This window comes from Leucoraja erinacea, chromosome 39 (genome assembly GCF_028641065.1).
Source record: "Leucoraja erinacea ecotype New England chromosome 39, Leri_hhj_1, whole genome shotgun sequence".
Taxonomy (NCBI): Eukaryota; Metazoa; Chordata; class Chondrichthyes; order Rajiformes; family Rajidae; genus Leucoraja; species Leucoraja erinaceus.
This window is the reverse complement of record NC_073415.1, coordinates 6,040,602-6,059,523: the sequence shown is the minus strand read 5'-3', so window position 1 is coordinate 6,059,523 and position 18,922 is coordinate 6,040,602. Positions and strand designations below refer to the sequence as shown.

At 46.6% G+C, this 18,922-nt stretch overlaps 1 protein-coding gene across 3 annotated transcripts in view; it reads left to right on the top strand.

The window, feature by feature from the left end:
- LOC129714328 (microtubule-associated serine/threonine-protein kinase 1-like) overlaps positions 1 to 18,922 on the top strand; it is a 96,464-nt gene that overhangs the window by 48,608 nt on the left and 28,934 nt on the right. For all 3 annotated transcript variants that reach the window (XM_055663868.1, XM_055663867.1, XM_055663866.1), the window contains 9 exons: positions 2,472 to 2,550; positions 4,063 to 4,223; positions 6,147 to 6,222; positions 7,628 to 7,837; positions 10,538 to 10,639; positions 10,883 to 11,015; positions 11,146 to 11,213; positions 12,039 to 12,118; positions 15,555 to 15,763. In XM_055663868.1, coding sequence (XP_055519843.1) covers positions 2,472 to 2,550; positions 4,063 to 4,223; positions 6,147 to 6,222; positions 7,628 to 7,837; positions 10,538 to 10,639; positions 10,883 to 11,015; positions 11,146 to 11,213; positions 12,039 to 12,118; positions 15,555 to 15,763 — 1,118 coding nt within the window. The remainder of the gene's footprint in view (positions 1 to 2,471; positions 2,551 to 4,062; positions 4,224 to 6,146; positions 6,223 to 7,627; positions 7,838 to 10,537; positions 10,640 to 10,882; positions 11,016 to 11,145; positions 11,214 to 12,038; positions 12,119 to 15,554; positions 15,764 to 18,922) is intronic.

The following is an 18,922-nucleotide window of genomic DNA, read 5'->3' as shown; positions in this document are numbered from 1 at the left end:
CTTGGGTGATGCATGTTAGTTTTCAATGTGCTTTCGAGATGAACCAAACTGCAACGAAAACCAGTGCAAGTCACAGCCGAGAATCCTCAGCCAGGCCTAAGTTAGGAGGTGCATTCATTTTAATTGACACCGTGATTTCAGGATTGTCACTTGGGGTTTTGTCAAGGAGAGTACTTGGTGGAATAGAGTAGGTAATATTCATACAACCCCCCCCCCCCCCCCCCCCTCATTGAGCTGATCAGTTGGTGAGTCCGTGCTGGCAATCGTTCCACTACACTACCACTATCCTACACACTAGGAACAGTTTACAATTTTTACCCAAGTCAATTAACCTACAAAGCTTTCGAGTGTGGGAGGAAACCAGAGCACCCAGAGGAAACCCACATGGTCACGAGGAGAACGTACAAGCTCTGTACAGTGAGGATGGAACCCGGGTCTCTGGCGCTGTTAGACAGCAACTCTACCGCTGCGCCACCGTGCCACCTGAAGGGGTGGGGAGTAGGAGTCAGAATCATAAATCCATTGCGAAACATGGAATGATCTAACAGTGACTGGGTTGTGTTGCTGTGTTGGTTTTTTCCCTGGTGTTGAGCGGTATCTGCACATGGGTCAAGGATTCCTCCATCCCCACTGTGACCAGTGGCTCTTCAATGACCTTTGAAGAACCTTGTCATTCCAAGTGAACTCACAACACATTCTCTGTTGCAAATGACCCACAAGTTCATGTTAATTTGTGGTCTGGGCAGAATTAGGCCATTCGGCCCATAAAGTCAACTCTCGCCATTTATAGTCACAGAGTGATACAGTGTGGAAACCGACCCTTTGGCCCAATTTGCTCACATGTCCAACATGTCCCAGCTACACTAGTCCATGTGCCTGTGCTTGGTCCATATCCCTCCAAACCTGTTCTGTACATCCATCATCCTTCCAGGATTGGAAGATAGATCATCCCTGTATATCTACTGTATCCGCTGTTCCAGGAGTCAACTTCTCTACATCGGCGAGACCAAGCGCAGGCTCGGCGATCGTTTCAATGAACACCTCCGCTCAATCCTTGTTAACCAACCTGATCTCCCGGGCTCAGCACTTCAACTCCCCTTCCCATTCCCAATCTGACCTTTCTGTCCTGGGCCTCCTCCATTGTCAGAGTGAGTCCCAGCGTAAATTGGGGGAACAGCACCTCATATTTCGCTTGGGTAATTTACACCCCAGCGGTATGAACTTCGACTTCTCTAACTTCAGATAGCCCTTGCTCTCTCTCTCCATCCCATTCCCAGTTTTCCCACTAGTCTTACTGTCTCCGCCTACATTCTATCTTTGTCCCGGCCCCTCCCCAGACATCAGTCTGAAGAAGGGTCTTGACCCGAAACGTCGCCCATTCCTTCTCTCCAAGTCAAGTCAAGTCAAGTTTTATTTGTCACATACACATACGAGATGTGCAGTGAAATGAAAGTGGCAATGCTCGCGGACTTTTGTGCAAAAGACAAACAACAAAACAACCAAACAAATTATAAACACAATCATAACACACATATTCTTTTAGATAATAAATAATGGAAGGAAAAACGTTCTGTAGAGTTAGTCCCTGGTGAGATAGGCGTTTACAGTCCGAATTGCCTCTGGGAAGAAACTCCTTCTCAACTCCAGAGATGCCGCCTGTCCCGCTGAGTTACTCCAGCATTCTGTGTCCCTTTATTTCTTACACATTCAACCCTGTCTGATCCATATTTCCTTCTCAACCCCATTTCCCTGCCTTCTCCCATAACATCTCACTGACAGACTGGTGATGATCCACAGACAGTGACCAGAGGAATCCTTACCCATGGACCTGGCTGTATGCTTATCCAGTTGGTGTCTTCCAAATGCCAAACCAAACCCTTTCTGACATGGGATGTGAATCGATAACATTGATTTAATTTTCTCTTCCCTTAACAATTGTGACTCTGCTACTTAAGAAATTAGAATAAATTATCATAATTTAGTGTGTTAGCATGTCAAAAATGTTCATTTTGGAGCTCATTGCATAAAAAAAATATTACAAAGAATTATAATCTATTACATAGATTCATTGAAATTTGTAGCACAGAAGGAATGGATTTATCACATCTTGTCCAGGCAGCATCAAAATGGATTCTAGATTAATCCCACGTCCATACTGTTAGTCCATAGCCTTGTAGGCTACGTTTTTGCACAAACCTATTCATTATTTTTAAGAGGTGATAGATTTGTTTTGTCTCATCCCAAGATAATCTGGAAGTTCCCAGTATCATTGCTGGCTTCTTTCTGCCACTATTTTCTCCAAGGGAAAAGGCATAGAGGTGTAATACGCACACGGAATTAGTCTCCGGCACTGCAAGCGCTGTGAGGCAGCAACTCTACCGCTGCGCCACCGTGACTGCCCAAAGGGATGCTGCTTGTCTGGGGGGTGATGTGTACGATGTTGTCTGAAGTGCTTCATTTTGTATTCGCAGGGCGGATGGACGGCGGTGGTCCCTTGCCTCCCTGCCATCATCAGGATATGGGACCAACACACCCAGCTCCACCGTGTCTGTAGGTGTCACCACTTTCACTTCAACCATTGAACCTGCAGAGGGACGGGATGTACTGAGAGCCAGTGCTGGTTGTTCTCCCCATTGCAGCGACCACAACACAAGCTCTCAGTTCTACCTTTGTAAATGGCAACAGCATATTTATTTATTCATTGTGTTGTCCAACTAATGCTGGAGTGCCGTCAAGCAAAGGATGTGATTACATTCGAGAGAGAGTACAGCAGGCCATTTCTGAGGCAGTAACATATAGACCAAGGTTCTGCAGATGTTCTACATGGATAGGACAGGTTTGGAGGGATATGGACCAAGCGCGGGCAGGTAGGACTGGTGTAGCTGGGACATGTTGGCCAATGTGGGCAAGTTGAGCCGAAGGGCCTGTTTCCACACTGTATCACTCTGTGACTCGATGTGTTTGGGGGATAGATGGAGATACAGCGTGGAAGCAGGCCCTTTGGCCCATCATGCTGTGCTATCCCACATTTGCATCTTACGCACTAGGGGCAATTTACAAAAGCACACCTGCGCATCTTTGGAATGTGGGAGGAAACCGGAGCACCAGGTGGAAACCCACATGGTCACAGGGAGAATGTACAAGCTCTGGACAGGCAATACCCGTAGTCAGGACCAAACTCGGGTCCCTTATGCTGTAAGGCAGCAGCTCTACTGCTGCACTGCTGTGCCCCCCAGCACATTAACACTATCCCACACACACTAGGGACAATTTGCACCACAACCAAGCCAATTTACCTACAAACCTGTACGTCTTTGGGGTGTGGGAGGAAACCTGAAGATTTCGGAGAAATCCCACGCAGGTCACGGGGAGAACGTGCAAACACCATACAGACAGCACCCGCAGTCGGGATAGAACCCGGGTCTCCTGGCGCTGCAAGCGCTGTAAGGCAGCAACTCTACCGCTGCGCCACCGTGCTGAGGGGTGATCTTCTACAGTGTATAACATAATATACACAGATGTGTGATTGCACAGGGCTTTAAATCTAGGCGAGGGTGATCATAAACTAAGGGGCATAGATTTAAGGGGAGAAGGAATAGATTTAATAGGAACGTGAGGGGCACCTTTATCCACACAGAGGGTGGTGGATATGTGCAACCAGTTGCTCATTGAAAGTAGTTTACATTTCAAAGGAGTTTGGACAGGTATATGGATTTGGAAGAATGTGGGCCACACACGTGCAAATGCTAGCTTAGTTTGGACATCTTGGTCAGCATTGGTGATTCGGGCCAAAGGGCCTGTTTCCGTGCTGTATGAGCTTTGAAGGACTGAATGGCCTCCCCCTATGCTCTTACATTGGTCTGGTTGGAGGGAGTGAGGTGGAGGACAAGCAGAGAAACATGAGTCCATAGGGTCCAACAATGAAGGGCAGTCAATGATGGTATGGGCGGCCACCACGAGAGGAGATGAAGGGAGGGCAGATACATGGGGGCCAAGCTTTGGGCACTGGGGCCTGGTTTATCCCCCCCCCGCCCCTCACTTGGACCTTGTTTCTCTCTGCAGTCTTCCTGCTCATCGCAGGAGAAGCTCCACCAGTTGCCCTTCCAGCCCACCGTGGATGAGCTGCACTTCCTCTCGAAGCACTTTGGCAGCACTGAGAGCATCACGGACGATGATGGTGGTCGGCGATCCCCGGCCATCCGCCCGCGCTCACGGAGCCTCAGGTCAGTAACCCCCACGGCGCTCCCCCACCCTGACCGCTGGAGCTGACACCATTTTGATGAAGCTGTGACGATGGTCAAGTCAAGTCAAGCCCAGTTTTATTTGTCACATACACGTACAAGAAATGAAAGTGGCAATGCCTGCAGATTGTGCAGAAAGCTATGTTGGCTCTGATAGAGAGCTGCCAAGGACATGTTGGGCCCTGGTGAGACCACACCTGGAGCATTGTGTGCAGTTTTGGTCCCCTAATTTGTGGAAGGACATTCTTGCTATTGAGGGAGCCCAGCGTAGGTTTACATGGTTAATTCCCGGGATGGCGGGACTGTCATATGCCAAGTGAATGGAGCAGATGGGCTTGTACACTCTGGAGTTTAGAAGGATGAGAGGGTAATCTTATTGAAACATATAAGATTGTTAAGGGCTTGGACACGCTAGAGGCAGGAAACATGTTCACGACGTTGGGGCAGTCCAGAACCAGGGGCCACAGTTTATGAATAAGGGGTAGGAAATTTACCTGAGATGAAAAAAAACGTTTTCAGCCAGAGAGTTGCGAATCTGTGGAATTCTCTGCCACACAAGCCAGTGGAGGCCAATTCACTGGATGTTTTCAAGAGAGAGTTAGATTTAGCTAAAGGAATAAAGGGATAAATGAATCAAGGGATATGGGGAAATGGCAGGAACGGGGTACTGATTGGGGATGATCAGCCATGATCACATTGAATTGCGGTGCTGGCTCTAAGGGCCGAATGGGCTACTCTTGCACCTGTGTCTATTTCACATCTCGCCCAAAAGATGGCACGTCTGTTGGAACAGTTCTCCCTCCGCACTGCATTGGAGGGGGGAGGAGATGTGCGTTGAATACCCTGTGCAGGGACTCGATCCCTCAACCTTAAAGATGAGAGCAGCACCCTAAATGGCACAGTTCACGCAAGTCTAGTGTAAAAACCAAGGTCCTTCAGGATAATAGAGACACTGCAGATGCTGGAATCGTGAACAAAACACCAAGTGCTGGAGGAACTCAGTGGGTCAGGCAGCATCTGTGGAGGGAATGGACAGTTGCCATTTCAGGTCAGGACCCTCCTTCAGGATAAGGCTTCCGTGACAACAATGGCCTCCCTCGATAAGTTCCGTGAATTTTCCTCAATAGGCTAGGATACGTTAGGTTGAGATGCCGAATGCCTAATGGATTGTGCAAAACGCAAAGTGCTGGAGTTACTCAGCAGGTCAGGGAGCATCTGTGGAAGGAACGGATAGATGATGCTTTGGGTTGGGACCCTTCTTCAGACTGGATTGTTGACGGTCCATTTCCTCCTCAGATGCTGAGTTCCTCCAGCATTTATTTTCTGCTCGATTCCAGCTGCTGCAGATTCTTGTGCTGACCAATAGATCGCATCTACTTAAGGAGACTTGTATAATGATCCCCTTATTTGATATTAGAGACACAAGGAACTGCAGATGCTGGGTTACCAAATAAAACACAAAAGCGCTGGAGTAACTTAGCAGGTCAGGCAGCATCTCTGGAGAACACGAATAGGTGTTCAGATGAAAGGTCCCAACCCAAAATGCCACCTATCTTTGTTCTCCAGGGATGCTGCCTGACCCGCTGAGTTACTCCAGCACTGTGTGGGTGTTTTTTTCCCCACCTTTTGTTATTCTAGTTTTGGATCAATCAGCCAATTTGGGTCAATTGGGTGATCCATTTTCTGGTAACTCTTCATCTTGTCATTTCTTGTGTGTGTGCGTGTCCCAACTCAATCTTCTAGTCATGGTACCCAGGCCCTGGTTACTGAATTGCTCACCAGCCTTTCATAAAGCCGAACACCTCGAGACAACACATCCCATGGAGACTATCTGAAATCAGATGCGGAGATTTTCCGAGCGGGTTTCTTGCCCAGAACTAACCTGTAGCTTTCGATCTGTTGCAGTCCCGGGCGATCTCCTTCCTGCTACGACAATGAGATAGTAATGATGAACCATGTCTACAAGGAACGGTTCCCAAAGGTAGGTGGACAGAGGGAGTTGCCCCTGGGGCCCATTGTGTTCATCGGACCTTTGACTTCTTTGACTATGTCCAGTTTTGGTCACTCTGCTGCAGGAAGGATCTATCAGCTGGAAAGACTTGAGAGAAAGATAATACGGGAAAATAATACCAGGACTCGAGGGCTTGAGCTACAGTGAGAGGTTGGGCAAGCTAGGACTCTCTTCCTTGGAATGTAGGAAGCTTATTGATGCGTGGTTTGTGCTGCCAAACATAAAGTTATTAGGCATTTGGACAAGTATTTGTATAGGTGGTATGGAAGGATGTGTCTCCGTGGGATATGGGATTGGCTGCCCGGTGTTAATAGTATATACCAGAGTAATGTTTCTTAAATCACAATGAGCAAAGGGCTGGAGGAAATATAATATTTTGATGGATGACTTTTTAGGCATAGATGCAGTAGATAGTTAAAATCCTATAGGTGTATAAAATCATGAGGGGATTAGATAGAATAGAATGCCTTTTATTGTCATTCAAACAGCTTGGTTTAAACGAACATGCATTTAGGGTGAATGGAGATAGTCTTTTACCCAGGGTAGTGGAGTTGGGAACTAGTTGTGGACTCAGGTCACAGATTGGGTGGGATGTCACCTAGCAGAGGACTGAGTGGCCCCTTCTGCATTGCAAAGCTTCTGGAGAGTCTGAGACTTCTGAGAGATTTCTTATTGTCAGTAAGGAAGTGCCGACCTTGTACATCAATCCAAGTAGAATAGGGAGGGAGGGAGGGAGTGGACGGGTGCCATTTCAGGTCAGGGCCCTCCTTCATGACTATGCTTCCATGATGACATTATAGGAAATATATTGTCAAGCTCGAAAGGGTTCGGAGAAGATTTACAAGGATGTTGCCAGGACTAGAGAGTCTGAGCTATAGGGAGAGGTTGAGTAGGCTGGGTCTCTATTCCTTGGAGCGCAGGAGGATGAGGGGTGATCTTATAGTGTATAAAATCATGAGAGGAATAGATCGGGTAGTCGCACGGAGTCTCTTGCCCAGAGTAGGGGAATCGAGGACCAGAGGACATAGGTTCAAGGTGAAGGAGAAATGATTTAATAGGAATCTGAGGGGTAACTTTTTCACACAAAGGGTGGTGGGTGTATGGAACAAGCTGCCAGAGGAGGTAGTTGAGGCTGGGACTATCCCAATGTTTAAGAAGCAGTTGGACAGGTATATGGATAGGACAGGTTTGGAGGGATATGGAGTAAACTCAGGCAGGTGGGACTAGTGTAGCTGAGACATGTTGGCCAGTGTGGGCAGGTTTCCACACTATATCACTTTAATGCTCTATGATGTTGGTGGAATGTTACGTTGGGAACTTGAAGTGCATTTCTCCGCACACGGTGGTGAATCTTGCGATGGGCTTCCTACCGCAGGCAACCGCGCAGATGGAGGAGAGGCTGCAGGAGTTCTTCACCGTCAACGCGCCGGAGAACGTGCTCCCGCTGGGGGACGGAGTGCTCAGCTTCATCCACCACCAGATCATCGAGATGTCCCGGGACTGCCTGGACAAGGCTCAGGATGGGCTCATCACCTCACGCTACTTCTTTGAGCTGCAGGAAAACCTGGAGAGGCTGTTGCAGGACGTGAGTCCACTCATAGAAACATAGAAACATAGAAAATAGGTGCAAGAGTAGGCCATTCGGCCCTTCGAGCCTGCACCGCCATTCAATATGATCATGGCTGATCATCCAACTCAGTATCCCGTACCTGCCTTCTCTCCATACCCCCTGATCCCGTTAGCCACAAGGGCCACATCTAACTCCCTCTTAAATATAGCCAATGAACTGTGTGGCCTCAACTACCTTCTCTGGCAGAGAATTCCACAGATTCACCACTCTCTGTGTGAAAAAGCATGTTCTCATCTCAGCCCTAAAAGATTTCCCCCTTATACTTAAACTGTGACCCCTTGTTCTGGACTTCCCCAACATCAGGAACAATCTTCCTGCATCTAGCCTGTCCAACCCCTTAAGAATTTTGTAAGTTCCTATAAGATCCCCCCTCAATCTTCTAAATTCTAGCGAGTACAAGCCAAGTCTATCCAGTCTTTCTTCATATGAAAGTGCTGCCACCCCAGGAATCAGTCTGGTGAACCTTCTCTGTCCAGTTTAGTTCATTGTCACCTGTAACGAGGTACAGTGGAGAGCTTGTGTCGCCATACGCCCGTCACCAACAAACACATACACGCAGCAATGTGGCAGGCAGAGCATTGAGTAGAATAGTCAGGGAATTATGTAGCAGCTTTATCGGAGTCTAGTTCAGAGATGCAGTAAGGAAACGCCTAGTCTGCGACGAACAGCGATGGCCCGCACACTAACACTATCCGACCCAAACTAGGGACAATTTTACATTTAGATCTAGTCAATTAACCTACAAACCTGTACGTCTTTGGGGTGTGGGAGGAAACCAAAGATCTCAGGGGAAATCCACACAGGTCACGGGGAGAACGCACAGTCGGGATTGAACCCGGGTCTCCAACGCTGCAAGCGCTGTAAGGCAGCAAATTTACCGCTGTGTCTCCGTGCTGAGGGGAGATTTTCTTTTCTTTTTTTTTCTTCTTTTTTAAATTTTTTTTTAAATGTTTTTGTTTATTTTATTAGAAGTTAATACAGTACAAAACAGTACAGTGGAACCTAATTTTAGGTGCCAACTATGTCATACCGTAATCCATTCTATGTACAACCTCTAGTTTTATGTTATGAAAAGGAAGTAAGCAAGACAAGAAAAAGAAAACAATAGAAAGAGGAAAAAGTGGAAAAATAGATGGTAGAGAGTAGAAAAACGTGAAGTGTGTATATATAAAAAAAAAAAAATAAAAATAAAAAGTGGAAAGTAGAAATAGAAGAGAAGGCCCCTTAAAAGAGAATTTTTCAAATCTGTATTCGGAGATGTAGATCTATCCACGTGTATAAAATGATATACACAGATATGTGAATGCACAGAGTTTTAAATCTGTGGCCCCAGAGCTGGTGTTCTGGGTTGGAAATCCACTCCAGCAGCGGAGGATATTCAATTTAGTTTATTTAAAAAAACCTGAAATAGAAAAGCTATTCTCAATAATGGGCAACCATGAACTTGCGACCTGCTGTCCTTGCGGAGTTTGCATGTTCTCCCTGTGACCATGTGGGTTCCCTCCAGGCATATTGTTTTCCTTCCATAATAATAATAATAATAACTTTATTTGTTAAGCACCTTAAAAACAACCAAAGCTGACCAAAGTGCTGTACAGAAAAAGAAAACAAGCAAGACATCATAAAACAGGCAGAACAACAGAACATACAACTAACACGAGGCGCATAAATTACATACGAAAATCCAAACAATAAATTAAAAAACATAAAACACGAGTACGAACAACGCAGCAAAACCAAGCAAATAAAGTTAATAAACAATTCAACACCTCATATCCCAAAGATGTGCGGGTTTGTTGTTCCGTTTAGTTTAGTTTAGAGATACAGCGCGGGATCAGGCCCTTTGGCCCACCGAGTCCGCGCCGACCAGCGATCCCTGCACGTTAACATTACCATACACACACTAGGGGCAATTTACATTTATATCAAGATAATTAACCTACAAACCTGTACGTCTTTGGAGTGTGGGAAGAAACTGAAGATCTCGGAGAAAACCCACGCAGATCACAGGGAGAACGTACAAACCCCGTACAGACAGCACCCGTAGTCGGGATCGAACCTGGGTCTCTGGCACTGTAAGGCAGTAACTCTATCACTGCGCCACTGTGCCGCCCAATGTAGGTTAATTTGTAGGTTAATTGGCCTCTGCAAATTGTCCCGGGTATGTAGGGAGTGGATGTAAATGTGGGATAACACAGAACTGATATGAATGGCCGACCGATGGGCGATCAGTGTCGACTCGTTGATGCATTAACCACTAACTAACTTGCATGTGAGGTTCCCTCACCCTAGGGCGGCACGGTGGCGCAGCGGTAGAGTTGTTCCTTACAGCGCTTGCAGCGCCAGAGATCCAGGTTCAATCCCGACTACGGCCACTGTCTGTACGGAGTTTGTTCGTTCTCCCCGTGACCTAACTGGGGTTTATCCGAGATCTTCGGTTTCCTCCCACACTCCAAAGACGTGCAGGTTTGTAGGTAAATTGGCTTGGTATAAATGTAAATTGTCCCTAGGACAATGTTAGTGTGGTCGGCGCGGAGCCGGTGGGCCTAAGGGCCTGTTTCCGCGCTAAACCCTAATCTCTAAACTAAACCCTCACATTGATCGGTGTGACGCAGGATAGTATGAACGTGACCAACATCCCTATCGTCCCCCCAGGCTCACGAGCGGTCGGAGAGCGCGGAAGTTGCCTTTGTCACGCAGTTGATGAAGAAGTTGCTCATCATCATCGCAAGACCTGCACGCTTACTGGAGTGCCTGGTGAGTCTGTGCTGCTCGCCAGAATTGCATCAGGAGTGGGTCTGAAGAAGGGTCTTGATCCGAAAAGTCACCTATTCCTTCGCTGTATAGATGCTGCCTCACGGGCTGAGTTTTTTTTGTGGGGGGGGAGCTGGAAGTGAGAAAGGCCTGGACAAAGCCTGGCAGGTGATAGGTATTTTATTTATTTTGATGAACTTTGTGTGAAAATCTTTTACAAACGCTCCTTATTTCCCCACCGTGCAGGAGTTTAATCCGGAAGAATTTTACCATCTACTTGAAGCTGCAGAAGACCATGCGAAAGAGGGCCATGGCATTAAAATCGACATCCCACGTTACATCATCAGTCAACTGGGGCTGACTCGAGATCCCTTGGAGGGTAGGAACACATTGGTTTATTTTCATTTGTCCCCACAGCCTTGCAGTGGCCACATATCACTCACATATCAGCATCTGCAGTTCTTTGCTTCTACCTGCTAAGTTACCTGTCCTTGTGTTCTTTAACATAGAAATGGCTAACCTGGACAACTATGACAATGCCAGCCTCAATGCCCAAGAGTTGGTCGACTTGATCGATGTGAGTCATCTCAGACACAGTTATGTTTGCCTATGTTTCACTGATCTCAGTGTGTGTGTGTCTTCAGCTCTCTTATCGCCTCTATCATTTCTTCCAGCCCTCTCAGGTCATGTCGTCTCTTTTGCCACTGTCTGTGCCGCACCTCAGCTGTACATTAGCCCGCAGTTGTGCGGAGTTTATGTGACAGTGTAGAACTCTCTCAAGTCACTTCCACTCCGCCCAAAAGTCCTCACCTTTAAACCTCTCCATAACCTCACTGACAATCCACGCACAGTCAAACAGCAAGGAAACAAGCCCCATGGACAACTCATCCATGCCGACCAAGCTGTCCCATCCATCCTATTCCCCACTTGCCCATCGATACTAATCCCCACTTGCCCATCGATACTAATCCCCACTTTAAAGAATTGAATGAACGCAAGATGTTCAAAAGCCCGACCAAACTTTGCTTACTACCCAGCTGTGTGAATATTGACTTCTCTAACTTCAAGTAACTCTTGCTTTCCCTCTCTCTCCATCCCTCCCCCACCCTAGCTTCCTGACTGTCACTGTCCTCCCGATTAAATGTTATTGATTGTGTGCCTCATGGTCATCTTCCCCTCAGGGATCAACGATCCTGGATCTCAGTCCCCTTTGATTTCTCGTTTTCACGCATTATCCTTCCATATCTCTGTGCCTCCCTCTCTCCTGATTCTCAGTCGAAAGAAGGATCCCGACCCGAAACGTCACCCATTCCTTCTCTCCAGAGATGCTGCCTATCCCGCTGAGTTACTCCAGCATTTTGTGTCTATCTTCGACCAAACCTAGATGTTTGTTTTGCTACAGGGTCGTGCTGGCAAACCTACAAAGGCACCATCTGAAGAAGACTTTGACACCATCAAACTAATAAGCAATGGAGCGTATGGGTAAGTTGGGTCAAGTTGGTGTACAGGTGGCTAAAGGGTGATCCTGAGTTTGAACCTGTTATGGCAGCTGAAGGGTCTAAATGTCATTAGTTAAATAAATCTGGAATTAGGCGGGTAATAAATTGTCACAGAATAGGATTATCATGGATATATCTCAGGAAGGAAATCCGTGGTCCTTACCTGCTCTGGTTCTGTACGTGATTCAGGATGTTGTTGGCACGTAATGCGAATATCGAAGATAGAACAGTTAAGGCCCTGTCCCACTTACGTGTCCTGGGAACGCAAATTACGCGACCTCGTTGTCGCGTGGAGGTGCACGGGCATCGTGTGGCCGCGCGGGGCCGGTCTCACTGAGAAGCGTGGAGGCTTGTGCCCGGCATCGCGCGGCGCTCTGAAATTTTGTAGCGAAGGATCAGGTAGATGAACAGAGTATCTTGTCCAGAGTCGGTGAATCGAGGACCTAGTTTTAAGGTGTCGAGGAAAAGGTTTAATAGGAATCTGAGGGGTAACATTTTCACACAAAGGGTGGTGGGTGTATGGAACAAGCTGCCAGAGGAGGCTGGGACTATCCCAACATTTATGAAACAGTTAGACAGGACAGGTTTGGAGGGATATGGGCCATATGCGGGCAGGTGGGACTAGTGTAGCTGGGACATGTTGGCAATCTGGGCCGAAGGGTCATGCATCATTCTATGACTCTATGACTCCATTATAGTACAGCACAGGAACAGGCCCTTCAGCCCACAGTGACTCTGCCAGACATGATGCCAAGAACTTACCTGACTGAACATAATTCATATCCCTCTATTCCCTGCATGTCCTTGTGCTTATCCAAAGGTATCTTAAACACCATTAATGTATCTGTCTACACCAACTCCCCTGAATGTGGCCCACAGCCCTCTAAACCTTTCCCATCCACACATACCTGTTCAAATTTGTTTTAAATATAGTTTCCGCCTCCTTAGTTTTAGTTTAGTTCAGGAATGCATCCCGGAAACAGGCCCTTCGGCCCACCGAGTCTGTGCCGACCAGCGATCCCCGCACATTAACTCTACCCTACACCCACTCGGGACAATTTACAACTCGTGAGGGAAGAAACCGGAGCAACCGGAGGAAATCCCACGCAGGTGATGAGGAGAAGGCACAGCATCCGCACGAACAGCACCCACAGTCAGGATCGAACCCATGTCTCTGGCGCTGCAAGGCAGCATCTCTACCCCTGCACCACTTTGCAGCTCATTCTCTATACAAGCTACCCTCTGAGACAAAAAGGTACTCCTGAGGTCCCTCTTAACTCTCTCCCCTCTCATCTTAAGCCTGTGCCCTGCAGCTTTAGAATCCTCTCGCCCGGGAGAGATAAACAAAATAAATGCAATTGATTTTTAGGATGCAGGAGATTATTTTGCTACATCCCACTGGATCTGTTCCTGGAATTGACACCACATGATATCCCAATTACAACCATCCGCTACGTATATATTTAGCACTAATAAACAACAGCCTTGACTTGGGAGCATCCACGTTAGTTTGGATTTTACTGAGAACTATATCCCAGATTGCTGCAAGCAGATTTATGATGCATTTTTAATGCCTAGAGGCTCCAGGGCACAAATGCTGCATTGGTAAGCGGAGCCCCTGTCCCACCTTGGAGACGGAGCGGATGCAGCTCCTTGACATGAGGGAGCTGGTTAACGTTCGATGGCAACAGATGTGACCCAGAGGGATAGAATCTTATACGACAAACACGCAGTCCAACATAGTCCTTGAAATCAAGATGATCTTCGGGATGCACTGGGCCTGGCCACATCCTTTTGTATTGTATTGTATTCAAATTTATTGTCATTGTCTCAATTTGAGACAACGAAATGAATTTCCCTTACAGGCAATATCATAAAAAAAAAATCATTAAAAAAAAAATTAAAAAAATAAATAATAAATAATAAAACATATTAAAAATAAAATTGAAATTGAATTAGTGATGTGACCCGGGGTCATCGGGTGTTTTGGGTCTCACAACGTCAGACCGGGGTTGATCAGACCCTGACTTGCGCCCCAGCAGCAAACACCCACGGATCAGCCATCTTAGTAACCACTCTGCAGGGGTTAGGAGACTCTAGTGCGTGGAGGGACTGGGCTCAGTGGGGCTCCTCCTGGCCGTGCTCCTCCTGCGTCTCACGAGGTTCAAGGCCTGTGCGTGTGCTGCACCTCTTTCTCCTTCCCCGAGCATTTCATTCTCGCCATACTTTCATCGAAACATAGAAAATCAGTGCAGGAGTAGAGCCATTCGGCCCTTCGAGCAAGCACCACTATTCAATGTGATCATGGCTGATCATCCAAAATCAGTACCCCGTTCCTGATCTCCACCAGGATTCCATGTCCCCTGGCTGATTTTTTTTTTGTTTTTGTTTATAATGAAAAATATTTATTCAAATATTAAATATTATTAATAGTTTATTGTTTGTCATGTATTATGGTGGATGGTTTTGTCTTATTTTATACAGTAAAAAAACCCAGAGCCCATCACCGTAATACACGACATCGACAAGCTATCATATAACTATTTTACACTTCTTGTCAAGGATGATTTCCACCCCCCGCGGTGCCCAGCGGTCCCGGAAATCCCCCAGGGCACCAGTGGACAGCGTGTAGTCCCTCTCTAACACCATCCGGGCACGGACGTAACCCCAGAAAAGGGGCAGGCAGTCGGCTCGGGCAGAGCCCAATGTTCTTATAGAAACTTACAAAATTCTTAAGGGGTTGGACAGGCTAGATGCAGGAAGATTGCTCCCGATGTTGGGGAAGTCCAGGACAAGGGGTCACAGTTTAAGGATAAGGGGGAAATCCTTTAAAACCGAGATGAGAAGAACGTTTTTCACACAGAGAGTGGTGAATCTCTGGAACTCTCTGCCACAGAGGGTAGTTGAGGCCACAGTTCATTGGCTATATTTAAGAGGGAGTTAGATGTGGCCCTTGTGGCTAAAGGGATCAGGGGGTATGGAGAGAAGGCAGGTACGGGATACTGAGTTGGATGATCAGCCATGATCATATTGAATGGCGGTGCAGGCTCGAAGGGCCGAATGGCCTACTCCTGCACCTAATTTCTATGTTTCCCTGACTGTTGGCAGAACGAGAGATGAGCAAGGAGGCATCAGCAATGGGTATTCCCGATGATGTCTTGGGACCTCATAGAGCGCAGAAAAAGTACAGCACAGGAACACAATGTCTGTGCCGAACATGATGCCAAATCTTATTTGCCTCGCTGACAGACCGAGTCCTGTCAATACCATACTGGTGTGGTAGATACGACTGATCAATGGCATTAAGACAATTATGTCACATTGGCTGCATTAGAGTTTAATTCGACACCAAAATAAGTTGTACTCTCTCAGTAGAAGCTGGTTACTTTTGAATGAATGTGCCCTTGTTTTGTTTACAGTGCCGTATATTTGGTGAGACACAGAGAGACCAGGCAGCGGTTTGCAATGAAGAAGATAAATAAACAGAACCTGATTCTCCGAAACCAGATTCAGCAGGCATTTGTGGAACGTGACATCCTTACGTTTGCCGAGAACCCATTTGTTGTCAGTATGTTTTGTTCCTTCGAAACCAGGAGGCACCTTTGCATGGTAATGGAGTATGTGGAAGGTAAGTCAATGGGAGACACATCCCTACTGCAGGGGTGGGGAACCTTTCCATGTTGGAAGGCCACATTAAGTTAGCTGTAATCTAATAAAAGCCCTGTCCCATGGTATGAGTTCATTCCAAGAGCTCTCCCTAGTTTTAAAAAAATCAAACTCGTGGTAAGCACGGAGAATGAACGTAGCGGGTACGTCGGAGCTCGGGGACGTCTCTTAGCGCTAACGGCAGGTACTCGGGAAGACTCGCTAACGGCAAGTAAGCACGGGAAGACTTATGAAGATTTTTCAACATGATGAAAAATGTCCACGAGAGCCCCGAGTACCGACGAGTGGCCATTACTGTAAATCTCCGAGTTCGAATCAGGGCAAACTCGGGAGAACTCTTGGAATGAACGTACCGTGGGACAAGGGGTTTAAGGCTGCATCAAAGAAACTTCAATTAGATGTACTTCAATATGTAGATTATTTTGTTAAAATAGCCCTCATGAATTACTAATGTTTTAATTGTGGTCGTCAGTCGGGGAGGATTATTTTGTTGAATCTTCTTTTACTCTTTGGTATTTTAAATACGTTCATTTTAATCTCCCTAGTTTAAAAAAAATCAAACTCGTGGTATGCACGGAGAATGAACGTAGCGAGTACGTCTTCTATGTCGCTCTTCAAGGGAGATGCTAACTGCATTTCGTTGTCTCTGTACTGTACACTGACAATGACAATTAAAACTGAATCTGAATCTGAATCTGAATCTTTAAGATTAAAATTAAAATAATAATAGACGAACAAAGACATATTAATAAAAATAAAAGGATTTGTTCTACAAAATTTGGATTAATTCAAAAGGCCGCACTTAATGGCCTCGAAGGCCACAGGTTCCCCACCGCTGGCCTAGAGCTTTAACATTAGTGAACAAATACTGAATAGGCCTCTATAAATCTCCCCCTGGAGTGTAGGGATTGGATGAGAAAGTGGTAATCCACTGTGTATAATTAGTACATGTTGTTAAGGTCAGGGGTGAGTTCCCTTCGCCATGGGTCCCATGTAATCCCGTGCTACCTGCTCCGTGGTCGGATAGTCGGCGACTAAACCACTTGGTTTGCCAGGTGAGGAGGGGGCTGTGGACCCCCGGCAGGACCACAAACAAGACCTGGCAAAGGGCGGATGAACTTCTAGCGAACCAACGGCCATCCACACTTCAGTGGAAGTTGTGATCACTGTTGTACACGGCTTTGTGAGGAATGATGATAAAGCACATACACACACACACACACACACACACACACCTAAACTCTGTCCTCCGCAGGAACTGGAGGACAGAGACGTGTGGTGCGTCCGTCATCGTTGCCGTCGGAAACCAGCGCCACTGCGTCGCTAATGTTTTCAATGATGATGTTGTGTTAAGGTCAACATGGGTCCTTGGAGTTGGGGTGAGGAACATAGAACAGTATGTCAACAAAATAGAGAGAGTACAGAGGAGATTTACTAGAATGTTGCCTGGGTTTCAGCAACTAAGTTACAGAGAAAGGTTGAACAAGTTAGGGCTTTATTCTTTGGAGCGCAGAAGGTTAAGGGGGGACTTGAAAGAGGTTTTTAAAATGATGAGAGGGATAGACAGAGTTGACGTGGAAAAGCTTTTCCCACTGAGAGTAGGGAAGATTCAAACAAGGGGACATGACTTGAGAATTAAGGGACTGAAGTTTAGGGGTAACATGAGGGGGAACTTCTTTACTCAGAGAGTGGTGGCTGTGTGGAATGAGCTTCCAGTGAAGGTGGTGGAGGCAGGTTCGTTTTTATCATTTAAAAATAAATTGGATAGTTATATGGATGGGAAGGGAATGGAGGGTTATGGTCTGAGCGCAGGTATATGGGACTAGGGGAGATTATGTGTTCGGCACGGACTAGAAGGGTCGAGATGGCCTGTTTCCGTGCTGTAATTGTTATATGGTTATATGGTTATATTATATAGTACAGCACAGAAACAGGCCCTTCGGCCCACAATGTCCGTGCTGAACATGATCCACATCCCTCCATTCCCTTGACGAATTAAAACTGATAGCTACCACACTTCCCTTTCCCACCCCCTCCTGCCCAGGTGTAATGGCTGCATGAGACCATGTGGTTTAATGGTCCCAACAATCAAAGTGTGTAAATGAAACATTAGATCTCGTTCATACAATTGTGGGCTTCATTCACAGTTCAGACTTGCAATCAACACCTCCGATCCCAGTGGATGTAATCTTACAGGGAAAAGTACAGAGAGGTGGGAATTCTCTTTGAGATGCAAGATGCTACTGCGAACAAGTTCGTGCAGCCGAGCTTTCTATATTAGACAGAGGCAAGTTGCTGACTATAGATGCAGCAGACGGACTCTATTCACTCAGAGTCTTGCCTCAAGCGCTCTCTTATGCAAAGTTGTGATTCATTTTACAAGTGCTAACATTTTTTACTCTTGCAACCAACCCACATCCCTTGCGGTTTGGAGGGAGTGTGTACATACGGCATCTGTCAGAACATCGGATATTTACAAGCCTTTCATCTCCTCCAACTTGTTACATTTGTGATCTGAATCTAAACTCACACACCAGTTCCATATATTTTCTCCCACAAAAATCCAGGCAAGCTTAGTTTGAACATTTCTAGACACTTTCTAATACCCAGTTCATCGTGTTCTACTTCCGACAGCTGGGAAGGTCAGGGCTCCAGCCAGCTGGTGGGCTGTGGGGAGGGTCAACAGACTTGCTAGTCATTCTCACCTCGCACACAGCTAACAAGGTCCTGCATCACCCTTACTTTCTTGCACATCTTCCATTCATTTGTTCTATATCTCTCTACACCACCGGCTATTTAAGGCAGAGGTAGACAGATTCTTGATTAGAACGGGTGTCAAGGGTAATGGGGAGAAGGCAGGAGAATGGGATTTGGAGGCAGACATTGGCCATGATTGCATGGCAGAGTGGACTCGATGGGCCGAATGGCCTAATATTACTCCTATAAATTGTGAACGTGAACTATATCCCTCGTTTACCCTTCCCCGTGATTCTGAATAAGGGTCTCGACACAAAACGTCACCTCTCCATTCTCTCCAGAGACCCTGTCTGACCCACGGAGATACTCCAGCTTTTTGTGTTGATCTTCAAGGCTCCAGTGAAATAATATCTCGACACCCTGC